Source organism: Plecotus auritus, assembly GCF_963455305.1.
Source record: "Plecotus auritus genome assembly, chromosome: 3".
Classification (NCBI taxonomy): Eukaryota; Metazoa; Chordata; class Mammalia; order Chiroptera; family Vespertilionidae; genus Plecotus; species Plecotus auritus.
In genome coordinates this window covers 159,597,669-159,624,255 of record NC_137772.1, presented here as the reverse complement: position 1 = coordinate 159,624,255, position 26,587 = coordinate 159,597,669, and the positions used below count along the sequence as shown (strand labels likewise).

General features: G+C 41.0%; 1 protein-coding gene across 1 annotated transcript; it reads right to left on the bottom strand.

Moving 5' to 3' along the window:
- Positions 1-237: 237 nt before the first annotated feature.
- On the bottom strand, positions 238-24,360 carry IL26 (interleukin 26; the record flags this gene model as incomplete). The annotated part of the gene is made up of 5 exons (XM_080662086.1): positions 238-324; positions 410-475; positions 23,741-23,875; positions 24,048-24,104; positions 24,190-24,360. The coding sequence occupies 5 exons, from the start codon at positions 24,358-24,360 to the stop codon at positions 238-240; spliced, it is 516 nt and encodes a 171-aa protein (XP_080518212.1).
- Between the last annotated feature and the right edge of the window lie 2,227 nt (positions 24,361-26,587).

Sequence of the window (26,587 nt, the reverse complement as noted above, 5' to 3'; positions counted from 1 at the left end):
GGTTTATTTCGATAGAGACATGCTGAATACAAAGGGCTGGAATAAATGAGTCATCGTTAATGAGTATTTGTTGTGGCCCAAGGGCTGCAAGTTTGACATGCTTGCTCCAGTTCATTCTGAATCTAACTTGCTGTCAGTACTATGTACAGAATTTTAAAAAAGGAATACGCTGTTTTAAATTTATTCCTGGTGGTTTTCATTCTATTTCAAAATAATCAAATCCATTGATTTCTTGCATTACTTAATATTTTCCAGGAATTGTTTAATCCAGGAAAGAAGAATATCCAATTCATTGATGGCTTTGTAGATTCCTCTGTTTCCAATCTGCAGATAAAGTAGAGATATAAAAGCAGAAATCTTGTTGATTTAAAAAACACAGTATTCTAAAGCAAGAATTTGGAATACTTACCCCATAAAATGTTCTTTTCATCCTGGTAATGGATTTCATCTCTCTAGCTGATGAAGCACAGGAAATCTAAGAAATCAACAGTAAATACAGATAATATTGTTGAAGGGGCACTAATAGTACTTTCATTTATTCAGAAAACACTTATTGAGTAGGTATTATGTTCTGGGCATGGATATGCAATGGCAATAAATAATACATGGTCTCTGTCCTCACAGAGCATACAGTTTCATGGTGGATGCAGATGATATATAAGAAAAGAAACAAAAATTAAAGTTTACAAATTACAATGAAAGCTGTGTTTGTAATGCACGAGACTCTGGGATAGGGATTTATAGGAATGACATACTTTCAATTGGTCAAGGAGGGCTCTTTTGAAGAATGACATTTAAATTAAGATCTGAAAAATGAAAAGAAACCAGTTATTTTAGGAGCTAGAAAAAGATGGAGGTGGTTGGGGAAGATGGACAGATTATTCAGGCAGAGGGAAAGGTGTGCAAAGGCTCTGAGGCAGGAAAGACTAAGTGCTTTCTAGAAACTGAAAGGAAAAAAAGCTTGGCTGGAGCAATTGAACAAGAGAGTTGTGGGGAGCATGAGAGATGTGGGAAAGACAAAAAAAAAGTTTTACTTTTTGAAAAATTACCGTGGCTGTTATGCACATTGCACTGTACAATATTCAGGGGTCAATTGCCAGGAGAAAGCAATAAGAAATTAATATTAATTTCTGAATTAAGAGAAGGAGGAGGCTGATGATTTATAGCCTGGCTGGTAAAGACTGCCAGTCTCCCTTGAGGAGGTGAATTTTCAAATCCTATCTGAGCACAGGATTGCCTAGGTGAGATAGGTAGAAAGGAATTAACATCATCTTCTATTCTCCCACAAATTTCCATAGAGTTAATTAGAGAAAGGGAAAGAAAAAGGTGAAGATATCTAATTTATCAATTTAGTTTTTACTCATAAAACCTTAGCTCTAGAATAGACCAAGAAGATTACAAGGCCAAGTGTTCTCAATTTATAGAAAAGGAAACCAAGCTCCAGATGTGTAAGTCACTCACCCAAGGTATCACAAGAGTAGTGGTAACATAGTGTCGGGGACATCAATAAAGATAACACTTAATTAAAACTCATGAAGTGGAAGCAGCTAAATGACAACACCTATTACAACAAATGAAACATGGCCATTGTCAACCAACAGGTCCCGTTGGTTGACCAAAATACAAAGGGCCAAAATACAAAGAGGAGAAGTGGAAAGAAGAGGCATCATTCAGGCTCCTTTCCTATCAAGAGAAAATAACTGAAATGCTTTGACAGTTATATCCTGAATGCTGTTTCGGGACTTAAAAGTGATGATGGTGTCATGACTCTGCACAGATGGGGACTCTACCTTCCAGTCAGACCTTGCTTAGGGGGAAGGGCTTTGATGATGAGGCACAAAAGAACTGCAGACATGAATGTTCTGGTTAAGGTGCAGTTTATGGGCTTCACAAGCACAGGATTGGACGTCCCTGTGATAAGAGTCCTGAATTAAGAAGAGAATATTTCAGCTCAAACCAATCCTGTGAGGCCAAGGCAAAGCATGACAGATCCAGGACAGTGGTAGTCAATGTCAGAGAAAACAGTCAGAAAGAATTCACTCATTCATTAAACATTACTAAAGTGCCTACTATTTGTTGGGCCACCTGCTAGGTACTGAAGACATAATGATGAGCAAGATAGTGTTAGTAGACAAAATAGTTGTAGGTAGAAAAATTAACAAAGCAAAAGTTTACTGGTAGGAGGTAAAAATTCAGCAGTTTTAGGAGCTCTCATCTTTATCCAATTCCCCTTCAAGTGAAGACAGAAATACTGAGAAGATGGTTAGGTAAAAATAGTCAACATGTAATATGTTAGTGTTATATGTCAGGCACTAATCTGAAGGCTTTAGTTATATGAATTCATTCAGTCCTCACAACAACCCTATGAAGTAGGTACTATTACTCTCCTCATGTTACGGATTGGGAAGCTGAAGCATGGAAGTTATATCCTATGTTCATGCATAGTAAGGGAAAGAGCTAAGATCTGAATCCAAATATTCTGACTCCAGAGTCTTTGATTAAAAACACTATATTAAACTGAAAAAAATAAACAGCATAACTTGGAAAAAATATTTCAACTAATCCAATCTCTTGTTGAAAACTTTCAAAATCCAGTTTCAAAGGGAAATTAGCTCAAAGATCTCTGCTGCATATAACACAAGGGGAAATGTCAGAAATGGCTTTAAGAGACAAAGCTGATTGGCAGAGAGAGAAAGATTTCAACCTGAAAATGGACAACATGATAATAAATAAAAGAAGAAACCCTGTGTGTAGTGTGTGTGTATGTGTATATGTGTTTTGTTTTCTTTGTTCATTTGTTTTTCAGATTGGAACTACAAAAGAAAATTCTAGAAATAGCAAGCCTAGTTTCAGCCATGTTAGTAGGTCTGGAGATAATTTAAAGAAGTCTGCCCATTATCTTATAAATGAATAGTTTGATCAGATACAAGTCCTTCTAGCCTAAAATTATCTATACTAATAAAAGGGTAATACACTAATTAGACCGGGAGACCTTCCAGACAGCCTTCCGAACAAAGCCATAGTCGCAGGGCTGAGGCAGAGGAAGTTAGGGGTGATCAGGCCAGGAGGGGAGAGCAGTTGGGGGTGATAGGCCGGCGGGGGAAGGGGTCAGTTGGGGGTGAGCAGACCGACAGGAGGGCCCAGTTGAAGGCTATCAGGCCAGCAGGGGGTGCAGTTGGAGGCAAGCAGGCCGGCAAGGGGGGCAGTTGAGGGTGAGCAGACTGGCAGTGGGGGGCAATTGTGGGTGATCAGGCTGGCGGGGGGGCAGTTGGGGCAATCAGGCTGGCGGGGGGCGGGAGTTGGGGGCAAGCAGGCCGGCAGGGGGGCTCAGTGGGGGTGATCAGGCCAGTGGTTGGGGCAGTTGGGGGTGAGCAGGCTGGCAGGGGAGCACAGTTGGGGGCTATCAGGCAAGCAGGGAGGGCAGTTGGGGGAGATCTGGCTGGGAGGGGGGGCAATTAGGGGTGATCAGGCTGGCAGGCAGAGTGGTTAGAGGCAATCAGGCAGGCAGGCAGGTGAGCAGTTAGGAGCCAGCATTCCCATTTGCAAGAGGGATGTCTGAGGGGTCCCAGATTGGAGAGGGTGCAGGCCGGGCTGAGGGACACCTCCCCCATGCACGAATTTTGTGCACCAGGCCACTAGTCTAACATAAAAGTAGTTGGCCCAAATCTTGCAATTAGAAAAAAAAAGGAAACTCAATAAAAAAGAGAAGTAATACTTGCCTCATTCCAAGGCACTATATCAAAGTTCCTACATGCAAGGATTAGAACAAAGCACAGAAGATACAAGTTACACGGTGCAATATCAAATTCACATATGTTAGGATTTGAAGATTTAACACTGAAAGTGGGAGACCAAAGAAGCCTACCAAATCCTGGACATTACAGAAGTTAAATATTATTAAGGCATTCCTGTGACTATATTCTTTGCCCAGAAAACTTTAATCTGCAGTGCATCCCACAGCAGGGTGGGAAGTACAAAGAGACTTTTGACCTCACTCCATCTAAGGCATATGCTACCCTAAGTAGAACAAGAGAGTAAAAAATGAGAAAAACAAGGTTTGGAAATAAAATAAATAAATAAATAAATAAATAAATAAATCACACTTAATAATGCCAGGGTTGCCACTAGAGCTATATTGGTTTATGGGATGTTTCTGGTGCCTTAAGCTCCGATTATTATAAATAACCCCCAGTAAAGATCTGACCCAGCACTATGCTAAGTGAAATAAGTCAGAGAAAGACAAGTACCATATGATTACACTCGTATGTGGAATCTAATGAAAAAAATTAAACTAACAAACAAAATAGAACAGACTCATAGATAGAGAAGAGACTGACAGCTGTCAGAGGGGAGTGGGTTGCAGGGTTGGGTGAAAAAAGGTGAAGATATTAAGCAAAAAATAAATAAACTAGTAGACTCAGACAACAGTATGGTGATTACTGAAGGGAAGGGGGTCGGGGGTGAGAGGAGGTAGAATAAGGTAAAAAGGGAATAAGTGGTGATGAAAAGAGACTTGACTTGAGGTGGTGAACACACAATACAATATACAGATGATGTATTTTAGAATTGCAAACCTGAAACCTATATAATTGTATTAACTAATGTCATCCCAATAAATTCAATAAAAAGAACAATTATTTTTCAAAAAGAAGTTCTGACCCAAAAGTTCTAATTTTCCTGACTGTTGTAAATATGTCCACAGACACAGTAGGACAGCCAGATTTTATTGTCATGATTTAAATTGTTTTGCTTAAAAGGAGGATGTTATAAACAAATTGTTTCTTTTATCTTATATTTTAGTGTATAGTTGCATTTGCCGGAAATAGAATGTGCAACAAAGGGTAAGCAGTTTTATTGTAAAAATGGCTGAATGATTTGACAAACTCAACCGAAGCAGATATGACCTAGATAAAGGTAAATTATTAGTAAGGCTAGAATAACTAGGGACCAGATCAAAGAAAGGTGTGAGATAGTCATAGAATAACAAACACAAGGCCTAACCATTCATTAAGTCAGTACATTTGTATTGCAACTAACCATATGCTAGGCATACAGTAGCATCTCCGCCCACATAGTGTTGATTTATAAAATTAGCCTACATGATGGAAATTGCCCTGGGGTTCAAGTGATGGTTCATCTATTCAGACAGACAGTGACACAAAATTACAATACTATGTGATAAATATTGTGGTTTTAAAAATACAACTGCTCTGGGAGACAGAAAAGACACAGTCTGACTGTGGGATCCCAGAAGGCTTCTAGAAGGAAAAAACAAGCGAGTTGCATCTTGCAGGATAAGATGGAATAGAAGGAGCAGGGACAAGGGACAAGTAGGCACAGGAAGCATGATGTTCCGACGCTGGAGAGAGCAGAAGTGATCTAAACACCCTTGAGGTCTGAGCTGAAATCCCCAGACTCGATTATCCACGGCTTGATATCCATCAGCCCTGCTGCAGCACCTCCTCCTGTGTGCTCCCTCCACAGCACCTGCCATAACCTGAGACGAGCTGAAGCCAGCTGAAAGCATTTTCAAGGAGCTCTACGAGGACAGAGATACCTGCCAATTTTTGTTAAATCCCCGGCATCTGGAATAGTGTTCCGCAAATACTAACACTCAACAAATTTTTGTTTACTAAATGAATCAATGAATGAAATGCAAACATCAGCTTACTGCTTTGGGACACTGGTTTAGTAAGTTTGAAGCATGTCTTAGGCACTTATGAGCATTAGAGCTTTGAAACAATTGGATGAGCAAGTAATACAGTCCTTAATTGGTGTCCACAGTGTCCTCATGTGTTTGAAAAATCATATATATGTGTATTGTATGATAGTTAAAGCAAAATGAAAAATCCCTCCCCACTGAAAATTCTGAGAAAATGAAATATATGTGTCAGTGAGTGGACAGCTACACATGTATAATCTCTCAGAGAAATAAGTGCTCACACTGTGTTCTCACAAAGAGCAACCTCCAATCCTTTCTACAAAAAGAGTTTTATTATATTATCTCCTATTATAGGTATACTAGAGGCCTGGTGCACGAAATTTGTGCACGAGGGTGGGGGGTGTCCCTCAGCGCAGCCTGCACCCTCTCCAATCTGGGACCCCTCGAGGGATGTCCGACTGCCTGTTTAGGCCCAATCCAGGTAGGATTGGGCCTAAACAGGCAGTCGGACATCCCTCTCACAATCCAGGACTGCTGGCTCCCAACTGCTCACCTGCCTGCCTTCCTGATGGCCCCTAACCGCTTCTTCCTGCCAGCCTGATCACCCCCTAACCACTCCCCTGCCAGCCTGATTGCCCCTAACTGCCCTCCCTGCAGGCCTGGTCACCCCTAACTGCCCTCCCCTAAAGGCCTGGTCCCCCCCCCCCCCGCAACTGCTCTCCCCTGCAGGCCTGGGTCACCCCCCAACTACCCTCCCCTGCAGGCCTGGTTGCCCCCAACTTCCCTCCTCTGCAGGCCTGGTCACCCCTAACTGCCCTCCCCTGCAGGCTTGATCACCCTCAACTGCCCTCCCTTGAAGGCCTGGTCCCTCCCAACTGCCCTTCCCTGCAGGCCCAGTTGCCCCCAACTTCCCTCCTCTGCAGGCCTGGTCACCCCTAACTGCCCTCCCCTGCTGGCCTGATCGCCCACAACTGCCCTCCCTTGCAGACCTGGTCCCTCCCAATGCCCTCCCCTGCTGGCCATCTTGTGGTGGCCATCTTGTGTCCACATGGGGGCAGCCATCTTTGACCACATGGGGGAAGCCATCTTGTGTGTTGGAATGACAGTCAGTTTGCATATTACTTTTTTATTAGATAGGATAGAGGCCCGGTGCACAGGTGGGAGCCAGCTGGTTTGCCCTGAAGGGTGTCCCAGAATAGGGTGGGGGTTCTCTTGGGGCATGGGGAAGCCTGGGTGAGGGGCCTGTGGTGGTTTGCAGGCAGGCCACACCCCCCAGTGACCCAAGTGGAGGCCCTGGTATCTAGGATTTATTTATCTTATATAATTGAAACTTTGTAGCCTTCAGTGGAGCCAAGCCTCCTGCTCACTCCGTGGCTGCCGCCATTTTTGTTGGGATTTATTTATCTTCTATAATTGAAACTTTGTAGCCTTGAGTGTAGACCTGGGCCGGCCAGGGCTGCAAAGAAGCTTGGCTTCTCCCATTGCCCAGGAAACCCAAGCCTCCTGCTTGCTGCAGCTCTGTGGCCACAGCCACCTTAGTTGGGTTAATTTGCATACTCGCTCCTGATTGGCTGGTGGGCATGGCTTGTGGGTGTAGCAGAGGTGCGGTCAATTTGCATATTACTCTTTTATTAGATAGGATGCCATATTCTCTCAACCATTCAAAGAGTATAAAACCATATGTAAGATCTTATATATTTTATTTACTTCCCCAGATTATAACCATCCTTTTTTGTTTCCTTTTGTTTGTTTAGGGTTTTATTTATTTATTTATTTTAGTTAATCTTAATGGTTAAGGCAGTTCCTACTCTGGCCATGGCCTAGGTTTCCTGAAATTTTCTTTCCCCCAGAATGTCAATGATAAGGGATTAGATTAAAGATTAAACTAATTTTATTTTATTGTATGACAGCATATAGGTTTTTCAGCAAATCTTATTAATTAACTTTTTGAAATTTTTTATGTGACATCACAAATATTTTCTGAGGTTCATTAAAATAACAATTGAGGACAGTATATAAGTATAGCCCATCTTGAAAATACATTTTTTAAAATGTTATATCAGTTTGGCAAAAGTTGAGCATTAGGACATCAACACAAAATGACTGATACCAGACAGGTTTATAGGAAACTTAAAAAGAAAAAATTTAAATTAACATTATTGGAAGAAAGGTTACCTATATTTGCAACCAAATAGGTTGCATGAAAGGAGAAAAGAGTAATAAACTTTTAGCCATGTCTCTCTTCAAAAGCAAGTTCATAATCAGACATTTACTTTTTAAAAAGCAAGACAGATATCCAATACCTGTGTAAATATATATCAGGAGAGTTACAAAACAATGTCCTATTTCTATATGCTATGTAACTAACAGAATCATCTGATATAAATTAGTGTATAATTTCAACTACCTTAGACTCTGTAAAAAAGAAGGATCTCATCCTTCGTGACAATCTGTGAGGACCTAGAAGTTTTTATGCTAAGTGAGATAAGCCAGACAGAGAAAGACAGATACCATACGATCTCACTAATATGTGAAATCTAATGAGCAAAATGAACTGATGAACAAAATAGAACCAGAGGCATGGCTACATGGAACAAACTAAGAGATGTCAGAGGAGAGCATGGTGGGAGGGACTGGATAAAAGAAGATGAAGAGATTAGTCAAAGAACATATATGCATAGCTCATGGTAACAGACAACAGTGTGTGTGTGTGATGCGGGCTGGGTGGAAGTAGGCAAAGGGGTGGGGGTAGAAGTGGAGGACATCTGTGATAGTGTCAACAATAAAAAAAGTAAAAATAAAATATAGATAAGCACCAAAAGAGAAAAAGAACATATATTTAACCAAGGTTAAAACCAATTACTTGATCTATTTATCTTGAAATCGAAGTTCTACTATATGTTATACACATAATGCAAGTAAACACTAACAGTAGATACTAGAAAGGTATTTTATTGTTTAGGTGACAGTGGTCGGCAAACTCATTCATCAACAGAGCCAAATATCAACAGTACAATGATTGAAATTTCTTTTGAGAACCAAATTTTTTAAACTTAAACTTCTTCTAACACCACTTCTTCAAAATAGACTCGCCCAGGCCATGGTATTTTGTGGAAGAGCCACACTCAAGGGGCCAAAGAGCTACATGTGGCTTGCGAGCCGCAGTTTGCCGACCACAGGTTTAGGAGAATTACTCTTTTGGAAATTGTTAAGAAAATGTAATTAGAAGAAAATTAGTGTTCTGTGTATGGAAAGCAGTAAGGAAAGACACTAACAATTATACAGAACTATTAAATGCTAGGCACTTTGATATATTATCTCATTTATTTCTTCCAACAACCACAAGATGAGATTATTGCTATCACTGAAGACAAGATTTGGACTTTGCAATTAATGAAAGAATAAAACAAGGTTGGTCTCACTTTCTACATCTAGCTTTATCAGATCAACCAATTGCAATTAAAAATATTTGAAATTACAAGGATAAATAATTAGTAATGCTTCACAAGTTGATAAATTAGTTGCAATTAATGATAAAAATTACTTATCAAACACACTCCAAGAAATGGAGATACAAATATTCTATTTGCTAAGACTTATCAGACTTTAAGTTAATTACACACAATATAAAGACGTGCATCTCTAATTACCAATTACTATTCAGGCTCTCAAATGCTAATTAAAGTAGATGATAAAATCTTGAAAACTAATGGAATTTTTTTTCAGTTTCAACTTTGATTATTAGCAATTAGGCAAATTATTTTGTGAATTCAATTAAGCAACTGTTAAATTCCATTTCAAGTCAGAGTATTTCAGTTCTATAAAAACTTTTAAAATGTCTTCTTACATATGCATAGGTCAACTTCCCAAATACCATTTAGTCAAATACCATGGCTAGCAAAGGTTATAAAAATAAAGGTACTTTATGTTACCCATAATTTATTTTCTTTTAATAATTATACTATCTAAATTATCCAAATCAGATTAAGTAAAAATATAACATTTTAGTAGGTGCTACAAAATCTTCAGAATGTTATTGGAAACACTGACATGACATTCAAATACAATGGAGAGCAGGAGAAACCAAGATGGCGGCATAGGTAAACACCTAAACTGCTGCCTCGCACAACAATTTCAAAACTACAACTAAAAGACAGAACGGACACCATCCAGAACCACAGGAAAGCAGGCTGAGTGAAAATTCTACAACTAGAAGGAAGGAGAAAAGCTCACAGAGAATTGGAGGTACGGCAAAGGGGCTTTGTGCGCGCAGAGAGGAAGGGCGGCTGAGAGCCTGGCTGACTTCCTCTGGCGGAAGGGGGAAGGAAGCCTCCGACCGCACTGAACCCCAGTTCTGACTGCACTGAACCCCAGTTCCGGGCGAACCCCTGGGGACCCACACTCTTACGGGGGGAGTCTGGACTCTCGGGCGGAGACTCGAGCTGGGAAAGGCAGAAGTCTGAAGGCGCACACGGGCCAGTGCGCACAAAGGCTGCGGGGGTTGCCACAGGCTTTCCCTAGTGGAGGGGAGTCAGAGGATTCTGACTGCACTGAGCCCCAGTTCTGACTGCAGTGAACCCCAGTTCCAGGCGAGCCCCTGGGGACCCACGCTCTTGTGGGGGGAGTCTGGACTCTCGGGCGGAGACTCAGGAGCCAGGGAAGGCGGAGGACTGAAAGCGCGCCTGCGCAGGTGCGCACAAGGGCTGCGGAGGTTGCCGCGGGCTTTCCCTGGTGGAGGGGAGTCAGAGGCTCCTGACGGCACTGTGCCCCAGTTCTGACTGTAGTGAACCCCGGTTCCAGGCGAGCCCCTGGGGACCCACGCTCTTGTGGGGGGAGTCTGGACTCTCGGGCAGAGACTCGGGAGCTCGGGAAGGCGGAGGACTGAAAGCGCACATGCGCGCAGGGGCGGGGCTGACAGGAAGCCAAGACTGAGGCCCCACCCCATCCAAGCTGAGCACAGAGGCTATTGCAATTTGGCAAGTCTAATCCTATAGGGCTGTCTCCAGCACCGGGCTTCTCCCAGCATAGACACAGCTGATCCTTACAGCCAATTGGCCCGGAGGTCAATTCTTCCCAGTGATACCAACAACAATAAAGACTTAATTACAACAAGGCTGTACACACAGTCCACAAAGGGGTGCACCAAGAGTGTCCACCTCAGGTTAACTGGGGAAGCAGACCCACTGGGCCATATTGGAAACCTAGCACAAATATCTACCTTACCAACTCAGGGAATCAGTGAAAATGCGGGGTCAAAGAATCAGATCACAAACGAAAGAAATGGAGGAAAACAAACGACTGGATATAGAATTCAAAACCACGATTTTTTAAGAATATCCTAGAAAAGGCCGATAAATATAACGAGACCCTCGAAGATATGAAAAAGGACCAACTAGAAATTAAACATACACTGGCTGAAATAAAAAATATTATACAGAGACCCAGAAACAGAATAGAGGAACACAAGAATCAAGTCAAAGAATTGAAATACAAAGAAGCAAAAAACACTCAACCAAAAAAGCAAAAAGAAAAAAAAAAAATCCAAAAAGTTGAAGATAATGTAAGAAGACTCTGGGACAACTTCAAGCGTACCAACATCAGAATTATGGGGGTGCCAGAAGAAGAGAGAGAGCAAGATACTGAAAACCTATTTGAAGAAATAATGACTGAAAACTTCCCCCACCTGGTGAAAGAAATAGACTTACAAGTCCAGGAAGCCCACAGAACCCCAAACAAAAGGAATCCAAAGAGGACCACACCAAGACACATCATAATTAAAATGCCAAGAGCAAAAGACAAAGAGAGAATATTAAAAGCAGCAAGAGAAAAACAGTTAATTACCTACAAGGGAGCACCCATACGACTGTCAGCTGACTTCTCAACAGAAACTATGCAGGCCAGACGGGAGTGGCAAGAAATTTTCAATGTGATGAATAGCAAGAACCTACAACCAAGATTACTCTACCCAGCAAAGCTATCATTCAGAATTGAAGGGCAGATAAAGAGCTTCACAGATAAGAAAAAGCTGAAGGAGTTCATCACCACCAAACCAGTATTATATGAAATGCTGAAAGGTATTCTTAAAGAAGAGGAAGAAGAAAAAAGTAAAGAGAAAAATTATGAACAACAAATACATATCTATCAACAAGTGAACCTAAAAATCAAGTGAATTAAAAACCTGAGGAGCAGAATAATCTGGTGAATATAATAGAATCAGGGGCATAGAAAGGGAGTGGACTGATAATTCTCAGGGGGAAAGGGGTATGGGGGGTTCATGAAGAGAATGGACAAAAATCATACACCTATGGATGAGGACAGTGGGGGGGAGGTAAGGGCAGAAGATGGGGTGGGAAAGGGGTGGAGGGGAGCTATGGGGGGAAAAAGGAGAAATAATTGTAATAATCTGAATAAAGATTTATTAAAAAAAAAAAAATACAATGGAGATTTCAGACCTTGGGGCATCTCAAGATAATTATCAAGGTGTTATATCTTTTTAAAAATATATTTTTTATTGAGTTCAGAGAGAAAGGGAGAGGGAGAGAGATATAGAAATATCAATGATGAGAGAGAATCATTGATCAACTGCTTCCTGCATGCTCCACACTGGGGATCAAACCTGCAACCCGAACATGTGCCCTGACCAGGAATCGAACCATGACCTCCTGGTTCAGAGGGTGACAGTCAACCACTGAACAACACCGGCCAGGCTATGGTACCATATCTTTCTTTCTTTTTTTGGTACTATGTCTTAAGAGTAGTTAAAGAAGATTCCAGTCTTAGTAGACTTGCAAAGAAACCCAAAAGGCAGGATGCTTATAGAAATTAGAAAGGCTTCTCAAAAGTAAAAAAATAATTTAAGTCCATGAGTTAATAATGAAATGAAGAGAAAATAACAACTCATTGACAAGCTTGAAAGAATGTTTGAAAATTAATTCCTTATATTGAAATCTGGTAAATAAAGAAAAATAATTAAGTATTTTTCTACCTTTCTTACATGATAAGTTCCTCAGGACAGTCAAATAGTTAGTACTAGTTATATTCTGTTTATAGAACATCCATGCTAATAAATAAAGCATAATAGAATTTTTAAATATCATTTTGCAATGCCTTATGAATAGATCTAGACAATAATTACCAATGACAGCAAAAGTGATAAAAATGGATGCCATATATTATGTGCCTCTTAATGAAAGTACACAACACTACATATGAACTAATCTAGCCAAAACATCAAGCCTGAACCTGATCAAGTCTCTATATGTAATTACTAATGTATGGGAAATAAAGAAAAGAATATATTAAATTAGTCTATGAAAATGCAATCAGCAAAATATAGACTATAAAAACCTCTTTAAACAAGTGACTCAATTTCTTTAACAAATTAATTGCAAGAAGAAGAAAAAATAAAAAAAAAGAGAGGGAAAAGAGAATGCACAGGGATTTGGGTAAAGTTAACTGAAATGTGTTGACTTAGTAGAATTAGGCAAAATAATCCTTCAATCCTAACTAACAAAACTTAACAACAAGATCTAAAAGAATCAAACTCTTTTCAAGCAATTTAACTGTCTCCCCACACAAAGTTTAATAATATTTACAGGAACACAAAAAATATCTAGGGCCCAATAAGATAAAACATGTAATGGCTGACATCTAATCAAAACTTACCAGGCATGCAACAAAGCAGGAAAACATAACATATGATGAGCAGGAAAAATAATCAAATATTTAAACTAATATAAATTTTAGAATTACAGACAAGAATATTAAAAGAGCAACTATAAATTATTATATATGTTCTAGAAGCTTAAGAACATTGATCACATTAAGGAAATGGAAAATATTAAAAGACCCAATTTAGACTTCTATAGATAAAAACTACAATGTCTAAGATGAAAAATATACTGAATGAGATTAACAGCAGATTAAACACTAAAGAAAAAAAGTTTAATGAACTTGAAGATGCAGCAATAGAAACTATCCACACTGAAACAGGGGAAAAAAACTAAAATGAACTGTGGGACAACTACCAATGGCTTAAAGTATATGCAATTAGAATTCCAAGAAGAATGTATAGAAGAAAATTTTTGAATAAATGATGGCCAAAAAAAATTCCAAAGTTTATAAAAACTGAAACTTAACAGATGCAAGAATCTTAATTAACTCCAAGCACAAGAAACATAAAGGAAACTACACCAATGCACACCATAATTGAATTGCTTAAAACAAGTAAAAAGAGAAAACCCTTAAAAGGGAAAAGCCTAGAAAAAAACAAACATGACAGAGGAATAAGATAAGAATGGAAGCAGATTTCTTGTCAGAAACAATGCAAGCCTGAAGACAGCAGAGCAACATCTTTAAAGCATTGGGGGTGGGGGAAGAAATTATCAACCTAGAATTCTATAATCAGAAAAATGTATATTTCAAAAGTAAGGGGGACTTAAAGGCTTTATTTCTGACATAAAAATTGAAAGAATCCATCAACAATAGAACTGTACTACAAGATATGGTAAGTGAAATTCTTCAAAGAGAAAGATGATATTAGATAGAAACCTGGTCCTACATGAAAAAATGAAGTCTCAAAAATAGCAAAACACATAAGCATTATAACTGATGAGTCACTGAAAGGGATAAAATGGAATCATTAAAAATCAGTTAAGAAGAAGAAAGAAAAAGAGGATATGGAACAAAGAATAGACTGGAAAAATAGGAAACAAACAGCATGGTGGCAGATTTAACCACAAGTATATTGGTAATCATGTTAAATGTAAATGGTTTAAACATGCAAAAAAGAAAAAGAATTTGTTAGAGTGCATTTAAAAAAACAAACAACACCTAATATATGCTGCCTACAAGACACTCATTTTAAATAAAAGACACAAATAAGTTAAGAGAAAAGGATAAAAAAGATATATCATGTTAAAACTAATTGAAAGAAAGCTGGAGTGATTATATTAGTAGCAGAAAAAAGAGTTTCAGTTCAAAGAATATTATTAGGAACAATAGGGTAATTCTATAACAATGAAAGGATCAATTCAGCAAGATGACACTAACATCATAAACATTTATGTACCTAATAACAGAATTTCAAAATACATGGACTTCTAACATGAGTACTGATAGAACTTCAAGAAAAAAATCAAGGAATCCACTATTAATGTCAGCGATATCAATAATTGATATAAGTAGAAAGAAAATCAGTGAAGATGTAGAATAATTGGGAAACAGTAACAACTAGATCTAATTGATATTATAAAACACTATACCCAAAGCATAATATCTATTCTCTTTAAATACACATAGAACATTTGCTTAAATAGACCAAATTTGGGACCATAAAAGATGGCTCAACAAATATAAAAGGATTCAAGTCACATAAAGTATGTTCTCTTACTAAAATGTCATCAAATTAGAAATCAAAATCAAAGCAGTATCTGGAAAAGTCCCCATATATACAGATACTAAATAACACCATTCTAAATAACCCTGGATGAAAGAAGAAATCAAACAGGAAGTTAGAAAGCATTTTAAAGTGAATGAAAATTAAGCACTACATCAAAGAGTGAGGTATGTAGATAAACAATATTTAAAGGGAAATTTATGACACTATATGAAAAGACAGAAAATCTCAAACTAATGACCTCAGCTTCAACCTTAAAAGAAACCTGAAAGATCTCAAGTTAATGACCCACGCTTTCACTTTAAGAAACTATAGCCCTAGCTGGTTTGGCTAAGTGGATAGATCGTCGGCCTGTGAACTAAAAGGTCCCAGGTTCAATTCTGGTCAAGGGCACATACCTGGGTCGCAGGTATGATTCTCTCTCACTATTGATGTTCTCTCTCTCTCTCTCCCTCTTCCTTCCTCTCTGAAATCAATAAAAATATTTTTTTTAAAAAAGAAACTACAAAGAAAAGAGCAGATTAAACCCAAATTTAACAGAAAAAAAAAGAAATAGTAAAGTTCATAATGGAAATCAACTTAATAAAAACAGAAAAGCAATAGAGAAAATTTATTAAACTAAAAAGGGGTGCATTGAGAAATCAACAAAATGAATTGTAGTATGAATAACCATAGCAGCTTTATTTGTGACAGCTAAAACCTGGAGATATATATATCCTATCTAATAAAAGAGAACCATGCAAATTGACGGTACCTCCGCTACGCCCACAAGCCATTTCCACCAGCCAATCAGGAGTGAGTATGCAAATTAACCCAACAAATATGGTGGCGGCCACAGAGCTGGAGAGAGCAGGAGGCTTGGGTTGCCCCCAGTGATGGAGGAAGCCAAGCTTTCCACCCTCCCTGCCTGCCCTGGCCTCCACTCAAGGCTACAAAGTTTCAATTATATAAGATAAATAAATCCCAACAAAAATGGCAGCAGCCACAGAGCTGGAGAGAGCAGGAGGCTTGAATTGCCCCCAGCGATGGAGGAAGCCAAGCTCCTGCAGCCCTGGCCTGCCTTGGCCTCTGCTACAAAGTTTCAATTATAGAAGATAAATAAATCACAACAAAAATGGTTGCAGCCACGGAGTGAGCAGGAGGCTTGGCTCCACTCAAAGCTACAAAGTTTCAATTATAGAAGATAAATAAATACCAGATATTAGGGCCTCCACTTGGGTCACCGGGGGTTGTGCCAGCCTGCAAACCACCACAGGCCCCTTGCCCAAGCCGCCCCACGCCCCAAGGGAACCCCCATCCTGATCCAGGACACCCTTCAGGGCAAACCAGCTGGCCCCCACCTGTGCACCAGGCCTCTATCCTATCTAATAAAAGAGTAATATGCAAATTGACCATCACTCCAACACACAAGATGGCTGCCCCCATGTGGTCAAAGATCCTGCCCCCATGTGGACACAAGATGGCCACCACAAGATGGCCAGCAGGGGAGGGCAGTTGGGAGGAACCAGACCTGCAAGGGAGGGCAGTTGGGGGCACTCAAGCCTGCAGGGGAGGGCAGTTTGGGGTGACAAGGCTGGCAGAGGAGGGAAGTTGGAGGTGACCAGGCCTGCAGGGAAGGGCAGTTGGGGGGGACCCAGGCCTGCAGGGGAGAGCAATTAGGGGGGACCAGGCCTGCAGGGGAGGGCAGTTGGGAGGGACCAGGCCTGCAGGGGAGGGCAGTTAGAGGTGACCAGGCCTTTAGGGGAGGGTAATTATGGGTGACCAGGCCTTTAGGGGAGGGCAGTTAGGGGTGACCAGGCCTTCAGGGGAGGGCAGTTAGGGGTGACCAGGCCTGAAGGGGAGGGCAGTTAGGGGTGACCAGGCCTGCAGGGGAGGGCAGTTAGGGGCAATCAGGCTGGCAGGGGAGCAGTTAGGCATCAATCAGGCTGGCAGGGGAGTTGTTAGGGGGTGATCTGGCTGGTAGGCAGAAGCAGTTAGGGGCAATTAGTGTCTTTCTGATACTGAAATTTGTACATACTATATGCTTGAATGTATTCTTCACTCAGGGGAATTCTTACAAATGCATTTTTCTCATGTATAAGAACAGATTCATGTTAAGTGTATTTATCAAAATTCTGCATGTTCAAAATGATTCCCTTATTATGACTCTTTATTGCCCCAATCTCCCTTCTCTCTGCTACTCAGTCTCCAATTCCAAATGTAGAAACCTGAAACCAAGAAAAACTAGAATATTCCTTAAAACAAAGGAATTCTTTTATATGAAGATAAAATAAAGCCAGTCAACTAAAACTAGATAGGTAAAAGAAACAATGGATTCAAAACTTGCTCATTTTACAAATTGGCTATTCAGCAAATTGACTCAGAGCAGGTACATAAAATATTCTGAAAATATTTTATGAAAGGAGAGATAGGTGAGAGGAAGGAAGAAGAAAAAATGAAAGAAGGAAGGGAACAAAACCCCCTGATTTCAGCCACTCCGTGGCTACACATCTATATATATAAAAGCCTAAGCAACAAAAGACCAAATGCCCAGTCACTATGACGTCCACTGACCACCAGGAGGCAGACACTCACCTCAAGAGCTGCCTCCTGGTGGTCAGTGCCTTCCCACAGCCAACCTCCCGTGGCCAGTCAACCTCCCGCACCCCCTCCCCCTGACTGGCCAACCTCCCACAGCCTCAATCGGCCCTGATTGCCAGCCAGGCGAAGGGACCCCACCCATGCATGAACTCATGCACTGGGTCTCTAGTTAAGTATAAATCCATAAACCCTCAAAATGTGTATAATTGTTTCCTTGCCTTCATCACATGGTAGTAAGTGGCACAATGTTACCTGGGAAAGAACAAGTAAGAAGGGGGAAAGAGAACTATTTATTTGCCATGGACATTTTAATTTTGTATCTGAATTTTGAACTAAGAAAGCTAAAGCCTAGAAATTTTCAATGGTTGGTTTGTGATAATAGTATTAAAAGAGTTGTACCCTTATCTATAGCCAGTAACCTTAAAGTTCCATGTCAGCTGCATAATGGAAAGAGATATTGAGCATCTCCAGCTGGCAACATGTGATCCACTATCTAATTCCTGATTGTACTAGACTTTGTTTTTAAGTGTTTTCTCTGGTGACACAAAACAACCCCCATGACGGATAACTCAGATATAACCCAATATAATTATATTTGGTAATGTAATACATGAGTATTCCATCACTGAAATTATACTATTTCCCCAACACAAACCCTCCTAAAAATACCAAGGAATTTACTGTCAATTTTAAAGGAGTAATTTAGTACTTTGCTCTTAATAAGTGAAAAATTCCACCTAGCTCAACATAAAATCAGCTAATTCATCCAGAGTCAAATTCCATCTGGCAAAATAGGGCAGACTATGATATTTTAAAACATTATCAGGATTAAAATATCTTTGCGTCTTTAGCAGAGTAATTGTTTTTTTAACAATCCTGGATGATTATTTTAAAACTAGAGGCCTGGTGCACGACATTCATGCAGCACTGGGGGAAGGGGGTCCCCTCAACCCTCTCGCAGTCCAGGATCCCTCTGGGGATGTCCCCCGAGGGGTCCTTAACACTGTCACAGAGGCGGGAGAGGATCCCGCCACCGCCGCTGCACTCACCAGCCATGAGCCTGGCTTCTGGCTTCTGGCCGAGTGGTGCTCCCCATGTGGGAGTGCATTGACTGCCAGGGGGCAGTTCCTGCATTGAGCATCTGCCCTCTGGTGGTCAGTGTGTGTCAAAGCGACCAGTTGTTCCGCCATTTGGTCAATTTGCATATTAGGGTTTTATTATATAGGATGTCAATAAATGCTCAATAAATATTAATGATGTGGGGGAAAGTGTCAAGAGAAATGAAACAATCACATAGAACCAGCACATTTTAAATCACCATTACAAGGTAACAGTTTATAGAGTTATAGTAATTCTTATTGTTATTTCAATGTATTAGGATACAAAATAAATACTTGTTGGATTCGCTAAGTTACATGAAGCAATTTATCCTATCTAATAAAAGAGTAATATGCAGATTGACCATCACTCCAACACACAAGATGGCTGCCCCCATGTGGTCAAAGATCCTGCCCCCATGTGGACACAAGATGGCCACCACAAGATGGCCAGCAAGGGAGGGCAGTTGGAAGGGACCAGGCCTGCAAGGGAGGGCAGTTGTGGGCGATCAGGCCATCAGGGGAGGGCAGTTGGGAGGGACCAGGCCTGCAAGGGAGGGCAGTTGGGGATGATCAAGCCTGCAGGAGAGGGCAGTTAGGGGTGACCAGGCCAGCAGAGGAGGGAAGTTGGGGGTGACTGGGCCTGCAGGGAAAGGCAGTTGGGGGGGACCCAGGCCTGCAGGGGAGAGCAATTGGGGGGGACCAGGCCTTTAGGGGAGGGCAGTTGGGGGGGACCAGGCCTTTAGGGGAGGGCAGTTAGGGGTGACCAGGTCTTTAGGGGAGGGCAGTTAGGGGCAATCAGGCTGGCAGGGGAGCAGTTAGGCATCAATCAGGCTGACAGGGGAGTGGTTAGGGGGTGATCAGGCTGGCAGGCAGAAGCGGTTAGGGGCAATCAGGAAGGCAGGCAGGCGAGCAGTTGGGAGCCAGCAGTCCTGGATTGTGAGAGGGATGTCCGACTGCCCATTTAGGCCCAATCCTATCAAGGCAGTCAGACATCCCTCGAGGGGTCCCAGATTGGAGAGTGTGCAGGCTGGGCTGAGGGGCACACACCCCCGTGCACGAATTTCATCCACCGGGCTCTAGTATCATATAATTTGCTTTTTTTGTTATTTCCAGGTTTTGGAGGGTGGCATTTTCAAAAGAACACATACCAATGATTTATGGTTGACATAAACTCAAACTCCAAGTACTCACATTAAGCAAATGGACTATATCCCAAAATTCTGTATATAAGTCAACTGTTTTGCACTCAGACAACATTTAATTCTGGAAACAACACCATAAATGCAATGTTGATTGAAAAAAAATCAACACCTCCAGCTCCTATTTAGACTATAGCATCACAGTAACCTAAGCATTAGTTTAGAGTTCTGGGTCCCAGAAACAAAGATTGTGCCATTTTCTTCTATTTCTGGATTATGGGAATAGTCTGGGACCAGCTTTGAAATATGTCGTGGTTCCAGAGAAATAAAACCCACAGAACTCAAGGTCCTTCTCAAAGTCCCTCCTTGACACTTTTCCTGCTCCATTTAGACATTCGTATTTCTCTACTCTGAATCCCCAGAGCTTGACTAGTACTGTTATTATGGTGCTTTTTCTTTCTCCCTCTTGTTATAAATGTGTGTATAGTGATCATGCTCTCGCTTCCCCACTAGGATCCTTCCACCAACACACACACACACACACACACACACACACACACACACACACTGCAAAACTCCTAGAGTGAAAGGTTTGTGTTTTAACTAATTTTTCCCATAATAACCTTGATAGCAAGGACAACCAGACAAATACAGCAAGTGTAATTACTTTCTATATTGGCTGTTTATATATTGATTATATTTAATGCCCACTTTTTATTAATATCACATTTAGGTTAATCTTGCCTACTTCATATTTTATAACTTCTCCATGCTTAAATCCTGCCTCAATCACTAATTTAGAATTCCACCAATATTAGTTGCTGAGTAAATTTATATTACATTGATACCAGCTTCTGTTGAAAAAAAAATGTGATTGGCCAAAAGATGAAACACAAGTACCTATTTCTTAAAGCAAAAGTCTGAGAAAGCTTTCCAAAGCTCAGGCTAATCCTCTGACTTTCTTTTTCAGTTTCCTTAAGGTGGCAGATACACCCCAGGGTATAAATTCCAGAGCTCCTGAGACAAATTAACTGAAGCTAACAATGGTTGGCTACAGGTGGGAGAATGTAAGAAGTAAAAGAGCTAGGTGGCTCTTAGGGAGGTTGATTGGGTGTTGTATTGCCATTTGGCCATAAGGGGGAGCCAGCCACTTAGGTAAGCGGCCTGTGCTGTGGTGGCCCAAGTCCCTGAAAGGGCATCTCCATTGACAGACTGAGGTCCCTTTATGAAAACACTCAAAAACAAATCAAGGAAAACCAGAGTTCCTATACAGTTCTGTATTTTCTAAGTTTTTCAGCTTGGTTTGGGTTATAACCGTCATTATCTGTTTTCTGTATCAGGCAAGGATTTCTTCTAGTGCCTCACTATCACTAACAAACTTCATTTAGAGTAACATTAAATCGGATGGCTAATGCAAACAATAGCACCTACACAGAGGAGCCGAGGTTCTCTAACAAAAAGAAAAACAGAAGGTACTAACAAAATAAAGCTAAAGAGGATGCCTGTTTCCAGATACTGAAATGGGGACAGTTTGCTGGTCCTTCGGATGACCCCACTCTAGCCTACAGTCACTGCCATGGGTCTCTATTTCCCCCAATAGCAGCTGCTTCCATGGATTATTCTCCCCCTCTTCAAGTCTTTTAGTGGTAAAAACTCTCTTACTTGGGAGAATAATCATCTAATCAGGGAGGCCAAAAGAAATATAAAATTATATAATAACTAGAGGCCCGGTGCACGAAATTCGTGCACGGGGGGGGTGGTCCCTCAACCCATCCTGCACCCTCTCCAATCTGGGACCCTTCGAGGGATGTCCAACTGCCCGTTTAGCCCTGATCCTGGGTCACCCCAAACTGCCCTCCCCTGCTGGCCTGATCGCCCACAACTGCCCTCCCTTTTAGACCTGGTCCCTCCCAACTGCCCTCCCCTGCTGGCCATCTTGTGGCAGCCATCTTGTGTCCACATGGAGGCAGCCATCTTTGACCACATGGGGGCAGCCATCTTGTGTGTTGGAGTGATGGTCAATTTGCATATTACTCTTTTATTAGATAGGATAGAGGCCTGGTGCACAGGTGTTGGCCAGCTGGTTTGCCCTGAAGGATGTCCCGGATCAGGCTGGGGGTTCTCTTGGGGTGTGAGGCGGCCTGGGCAAGGGGCCTGTGGTGGTTTGTAGGCCGGCCATGCCCCCCGGCGACCCAAGGGGAGGCTCTGGTATCTGGTATTTATTTATCTTCTATAATTGAAACTTTGTAGCCTTGAGTGGAGGCTTAGGCTGGCCAGGGTGTGCGGAAAGCTTGGCTTCCTCCATTGCCGGGGAAACCCAAGCCTCCTGTTTGCTCTGTGGCCACAGCCATCTTGGTTGGATTAATTTGCATACTCGCTCCTGATTGGCTGGTGGGCGTGGCTTGTGGGTGTAGTGGAGTGATGGTTAATTTGCATATTACTCTTTTATTATATAGGATTCCACTTAAATTTAAGAGACTATACTATTTACTGCCTTAATAAGAGTTTATAGATTAAATATAGAATAAACCAAAGATGAGTGACGGCCTTTCCATGATTTCAGGGAAAGGAACTGGCCCAGAGCAATCTCCCTGTGTTCTAAAAAGAGGTACCAGTTTGTAATTTTCAATCATTATTATTATTTTAGTGAAATGAGAAAGTTTATTTAAAAATCATGCAGCCCAAGTCCCAAACAAGGACATGACCTAAACACAAACTAACCAAAGAAAAGTGAACATAGAGTCAATGAATTTTTTTGCCTAACTGACCAGCTCACCCTTATAAAATGCTTCTATATTATGGGCTATGATTTGGATTCCTGACCCTTTCATGGACCACAAGACAAAGATATCCTAACTCTTAAAAAATAAAAATCCACCTCCAACTGCCCAGTATTTAGGTCTCAGTAACCATCTTGCCCAAGAGCAGAGAGCTCGTTTCCACTTGCCATCCCAAGGGTTGCAGCCATTATCACTCCTCTCTTCGCACCACCTGCAAGGCACAGCCGCAGGAGGCACGCTCGGAACCCAATCATGGAAAATATTCCACACTCCCCACAGAGGCAAGGCAATTAATATTGCGCAGATACCTTAATATTGTGTTTTGTTTTATTTTTTTCTACACTGGTCTTTATTAACTGTGGGTGTTTTTATAGAAATGTGGTCACTTTTATCTTCTTAATTAATTCCCCATCGCTTATGGTGACAGAGACCATACACCACATCAAATAATTTAGATCCATAAGAAGACATATCCCACCCCTTTATTTTGTTTTGATTGAGACCATGCCTTAAAAAAAGATATAACTATAAAAACTTAAGTAAATAAAGAACATGGCAGTCTAGAAGTTCTCAGCAATATAGGAAAGAAAAAGAAAACAGCTTAGGATAGTTTTGGGCACATAGTTGGTACTTAAGAACTATCAAATGAATGAATGAACGACTTGGGAATCATAAAGAGGGAATGATAAAAATTAAATAATACACGGGTGGGAAAAAGTAGGTTAACAGTTAACAGTGAGTATACAAAACACATTGTCTATTATCATTTATTAATTATTTTCCATATGACCAACTGTAAACCTACTTTTGCCCACCCCTGTATTTGAGTAGCATTCCATGTTAGTTTAGCTTGCTTCAATATGTTTTACATGCCATTCCTTGAGATATAATAAATAGTGGCATTCTGAGTTATGCATGGTTATTTGACCCTGTTTTCCTAGAAATGAGCTCTCCATGTGGACTAAAGCCAACACTTAGAAAGGCCCTTTTACTCACCCTTTGATGTGGAGACAGCTTCACACATGCTGTTTCCTAGGTAGGTTTGTAGGGTCAAACTCACCATGTTTGCTGTGCATACTTACACAGCGGCTCAATTTCTGCCTAAGGCTGTGAAAATCTTCCACAAAGTGGATTTCCTTGCAAACTTGCAATTGGAGTTGACCAAAAACATCTTCCATGAAGAAGGACAGAAGCTGTTCTTGGAATCTGCAATTTTTCTATAAATAAAATATAAGAAATTGCATATGATAAACCATGAATCACTTTTGTAAAATGTCACTGAAACATCCCCCTGTTTATTACTTAATGACCATCTGGGAAAATTTAAACGAGGGGGGAAAACATCAAACAATTAGAAACCTGGGGGAGAAGAAAGGCCCTCTGGCTTACCATAAATAGCTTTTTTGATTTCTTTTTTAATAATCGTATGTTTTTTATGCTGTCTTCCTACAACAAAACAAAGAGAAATAAGTTTTATCCAGAATTATAAATGTCCTATAGATCATCATTGTAAGCAGAGCCTAGTACTTACTGGAATTGTTGCTTTGAGCCTTGCTGCCTTGACATAGAGCATGTCAACAGCTTGGGACAGTGTTCCCCTTGGGTAACAGCTCTTGGCAAAGGAAGGTTGCTTGTGCTTGGCAATAGCAAGAGATAGAGTGGCAAACAGCAACCCCGACGTCAAAATGCAATTCCCCCGCATTTCCCTCCACTTCGCCCGGCCTGTGTCACTCACAGCAGCCAGAGAGTTGCTTGTGTTCGTAGATGAGAGGATAACCTACTTACTTTAGCCCTCAAGGCTGCCTCTCCAATGAGATGCTGTGAAAGATAACATACAGTCTATATAGAGGAAGATCACTTAGGCTGTTCTATTTTTTTAAAAAAAGATTGCTTCATAATCAAAAAACTTTGACCACACCATCTGTGACATTAAGCAAAAGCTCAAATTTACTGGTAAGATTGGGGCCTCAACCCCCTACCCCACAAAAAGAGTCAAAACTTGAGTTGCATATCAGAACAGATTTCATTATTTTAAAAGTCATGCCATGCCAATGAAAAAAGCCTGATTTCCAGGAGGTTTGTGAATTCTTTTAATTCACAAGTGAAAAGAAAATCTCCTTTTCCAAGGTATATCCCAGAAAAATTTAACAGCAGAGTAGAATGGGAAGCCCTAGGACACAAGCTCGTGATGGCATATAGAGTTCTGTTTATCCCTTGCCACACCTTTCACCGGGCTCCTCTTCCCTCAGAAGCCATCATTCCGCAGCCAGCGTCAAAACCCAAGAGAGAAATTTCCCAACTTTTCTCAAGAATTTTTCCAGCTCAGAAACTGTAACGCCCCTAATATATTCAAGATTTATTTGGAACTGAACCTGGGATTAAGGCCCACAATTTTAAAAGGTTTTTTATTATCTCTAGCCAAGTTGACCACACGGACTTTTCTTCTAACTCTAGACTTCCAGTAGAATGTGAATTCTTAAGGAAAGACACCCTGTCTTTTTATCTTTGAATCCTCAGTACCTACCATGGTGCTTCATTGAAAGAAGCACATCTAATATTAGTTGAGTAACCACTTTCCTTCCCATATCATGAAATACTACTATAACTGCTTAACTTAAATAAATGTATTCCATCAAAAAATTCTATCAAGGATCTGCCAGTTCTAAGGGTCCTGGGTTCGATTCTGGTCAAGGGCACATACCTTGGTTGCAGGCTCCACCCTGGCCCGGGGCCCTGGTCAAGGCTCATGCAGGGGGCAACCAATTGATGCGTTTCTCTCTACAGAAACCCTATTCAGAGTATGCCAGATGCTCAAGGCCACTCTGAGTGTTGGAATCTCAATCAGGATGTCCAAAGTCTATACACAGGTACAAGAACAAGGACACAGTAATCTGTATGTACCCTGCGCAAGCGTGCCCTTCTATAACCCAAAAGACTGAGGTCACTATTTGGCGAGAAGCCTCTTTTGTCTAAGTAGTATAAAGTTGTTACTGACCAGCCAGGACGGGGCTGTATTATGGGGAAGATGTATTATAGCTGTGGGTACAGAGGCTGCTACTGCTTTGTGGGAAAGATGTATTGCTACCTAGCTGGTATACAGCTATTGTATAGGACTTTGCTTTAAAGAACTGCTTTGTCTAGTGGTTCCTTGTTAGCAATGGCTACATGGCCACTGGCTCCTACAATAGAGACTCTCTTATATACCCACAATATCTCATGGCTTCTCTGTCAAATACCTGACAGTTGGTGTAGTGGAGCAGGATGAAGGAACTGAGTCCCAACACTCTCACATCAATATTTCTCTCTGTCTTTCCCTCTCTCTTTCACTCTCTCTAAAAATCAATGGAAAAATATCGTTGGGTGAGGATTTTAAAAAAAGAAAGGGATCTGCCAATACAAAGACTACTGCTAGGTACTAGGGGCTATGAAGGCAGATGTTCCATGAACTCTCATCCTCAGTTCTGCCCAATTTTTCCTATGGCAATAAGCGTGGTTCATTTTGGGTAGTAGCCACAAGATAAGAAGTAAATGTATCACATGATCTCACATGTATGTGGGATCTAATGAACAAAATAGATCCAGAGACATAGAAGCACAGAATAGACTCTTGAACTTCAGAGGGAAGGCAGGGGAAGGTGGGTGGGTGGGTGGAAAAGATCAACCAAAGAACTTGTATTCATATATGCATAACCCATGGACACTGACAATAGGTGGTGAAGGCCTGGGATGGAGGGTGGGGTGGGCTAGAAGGGACCAATGGGGGAAAAAGGGGGACATATTAATACTTACAACAATAAAGATTAAACAAAAAGATATATTTTTTAAAAAGAAGTAAACGTAGTCCAGGACCATTGAAAAGCAGAGCTGAGTCACCAAAGCCTAGCAATAAGAGAGGTAACGTGGTGCCTGGGCAAGTCAACACTAGGAAT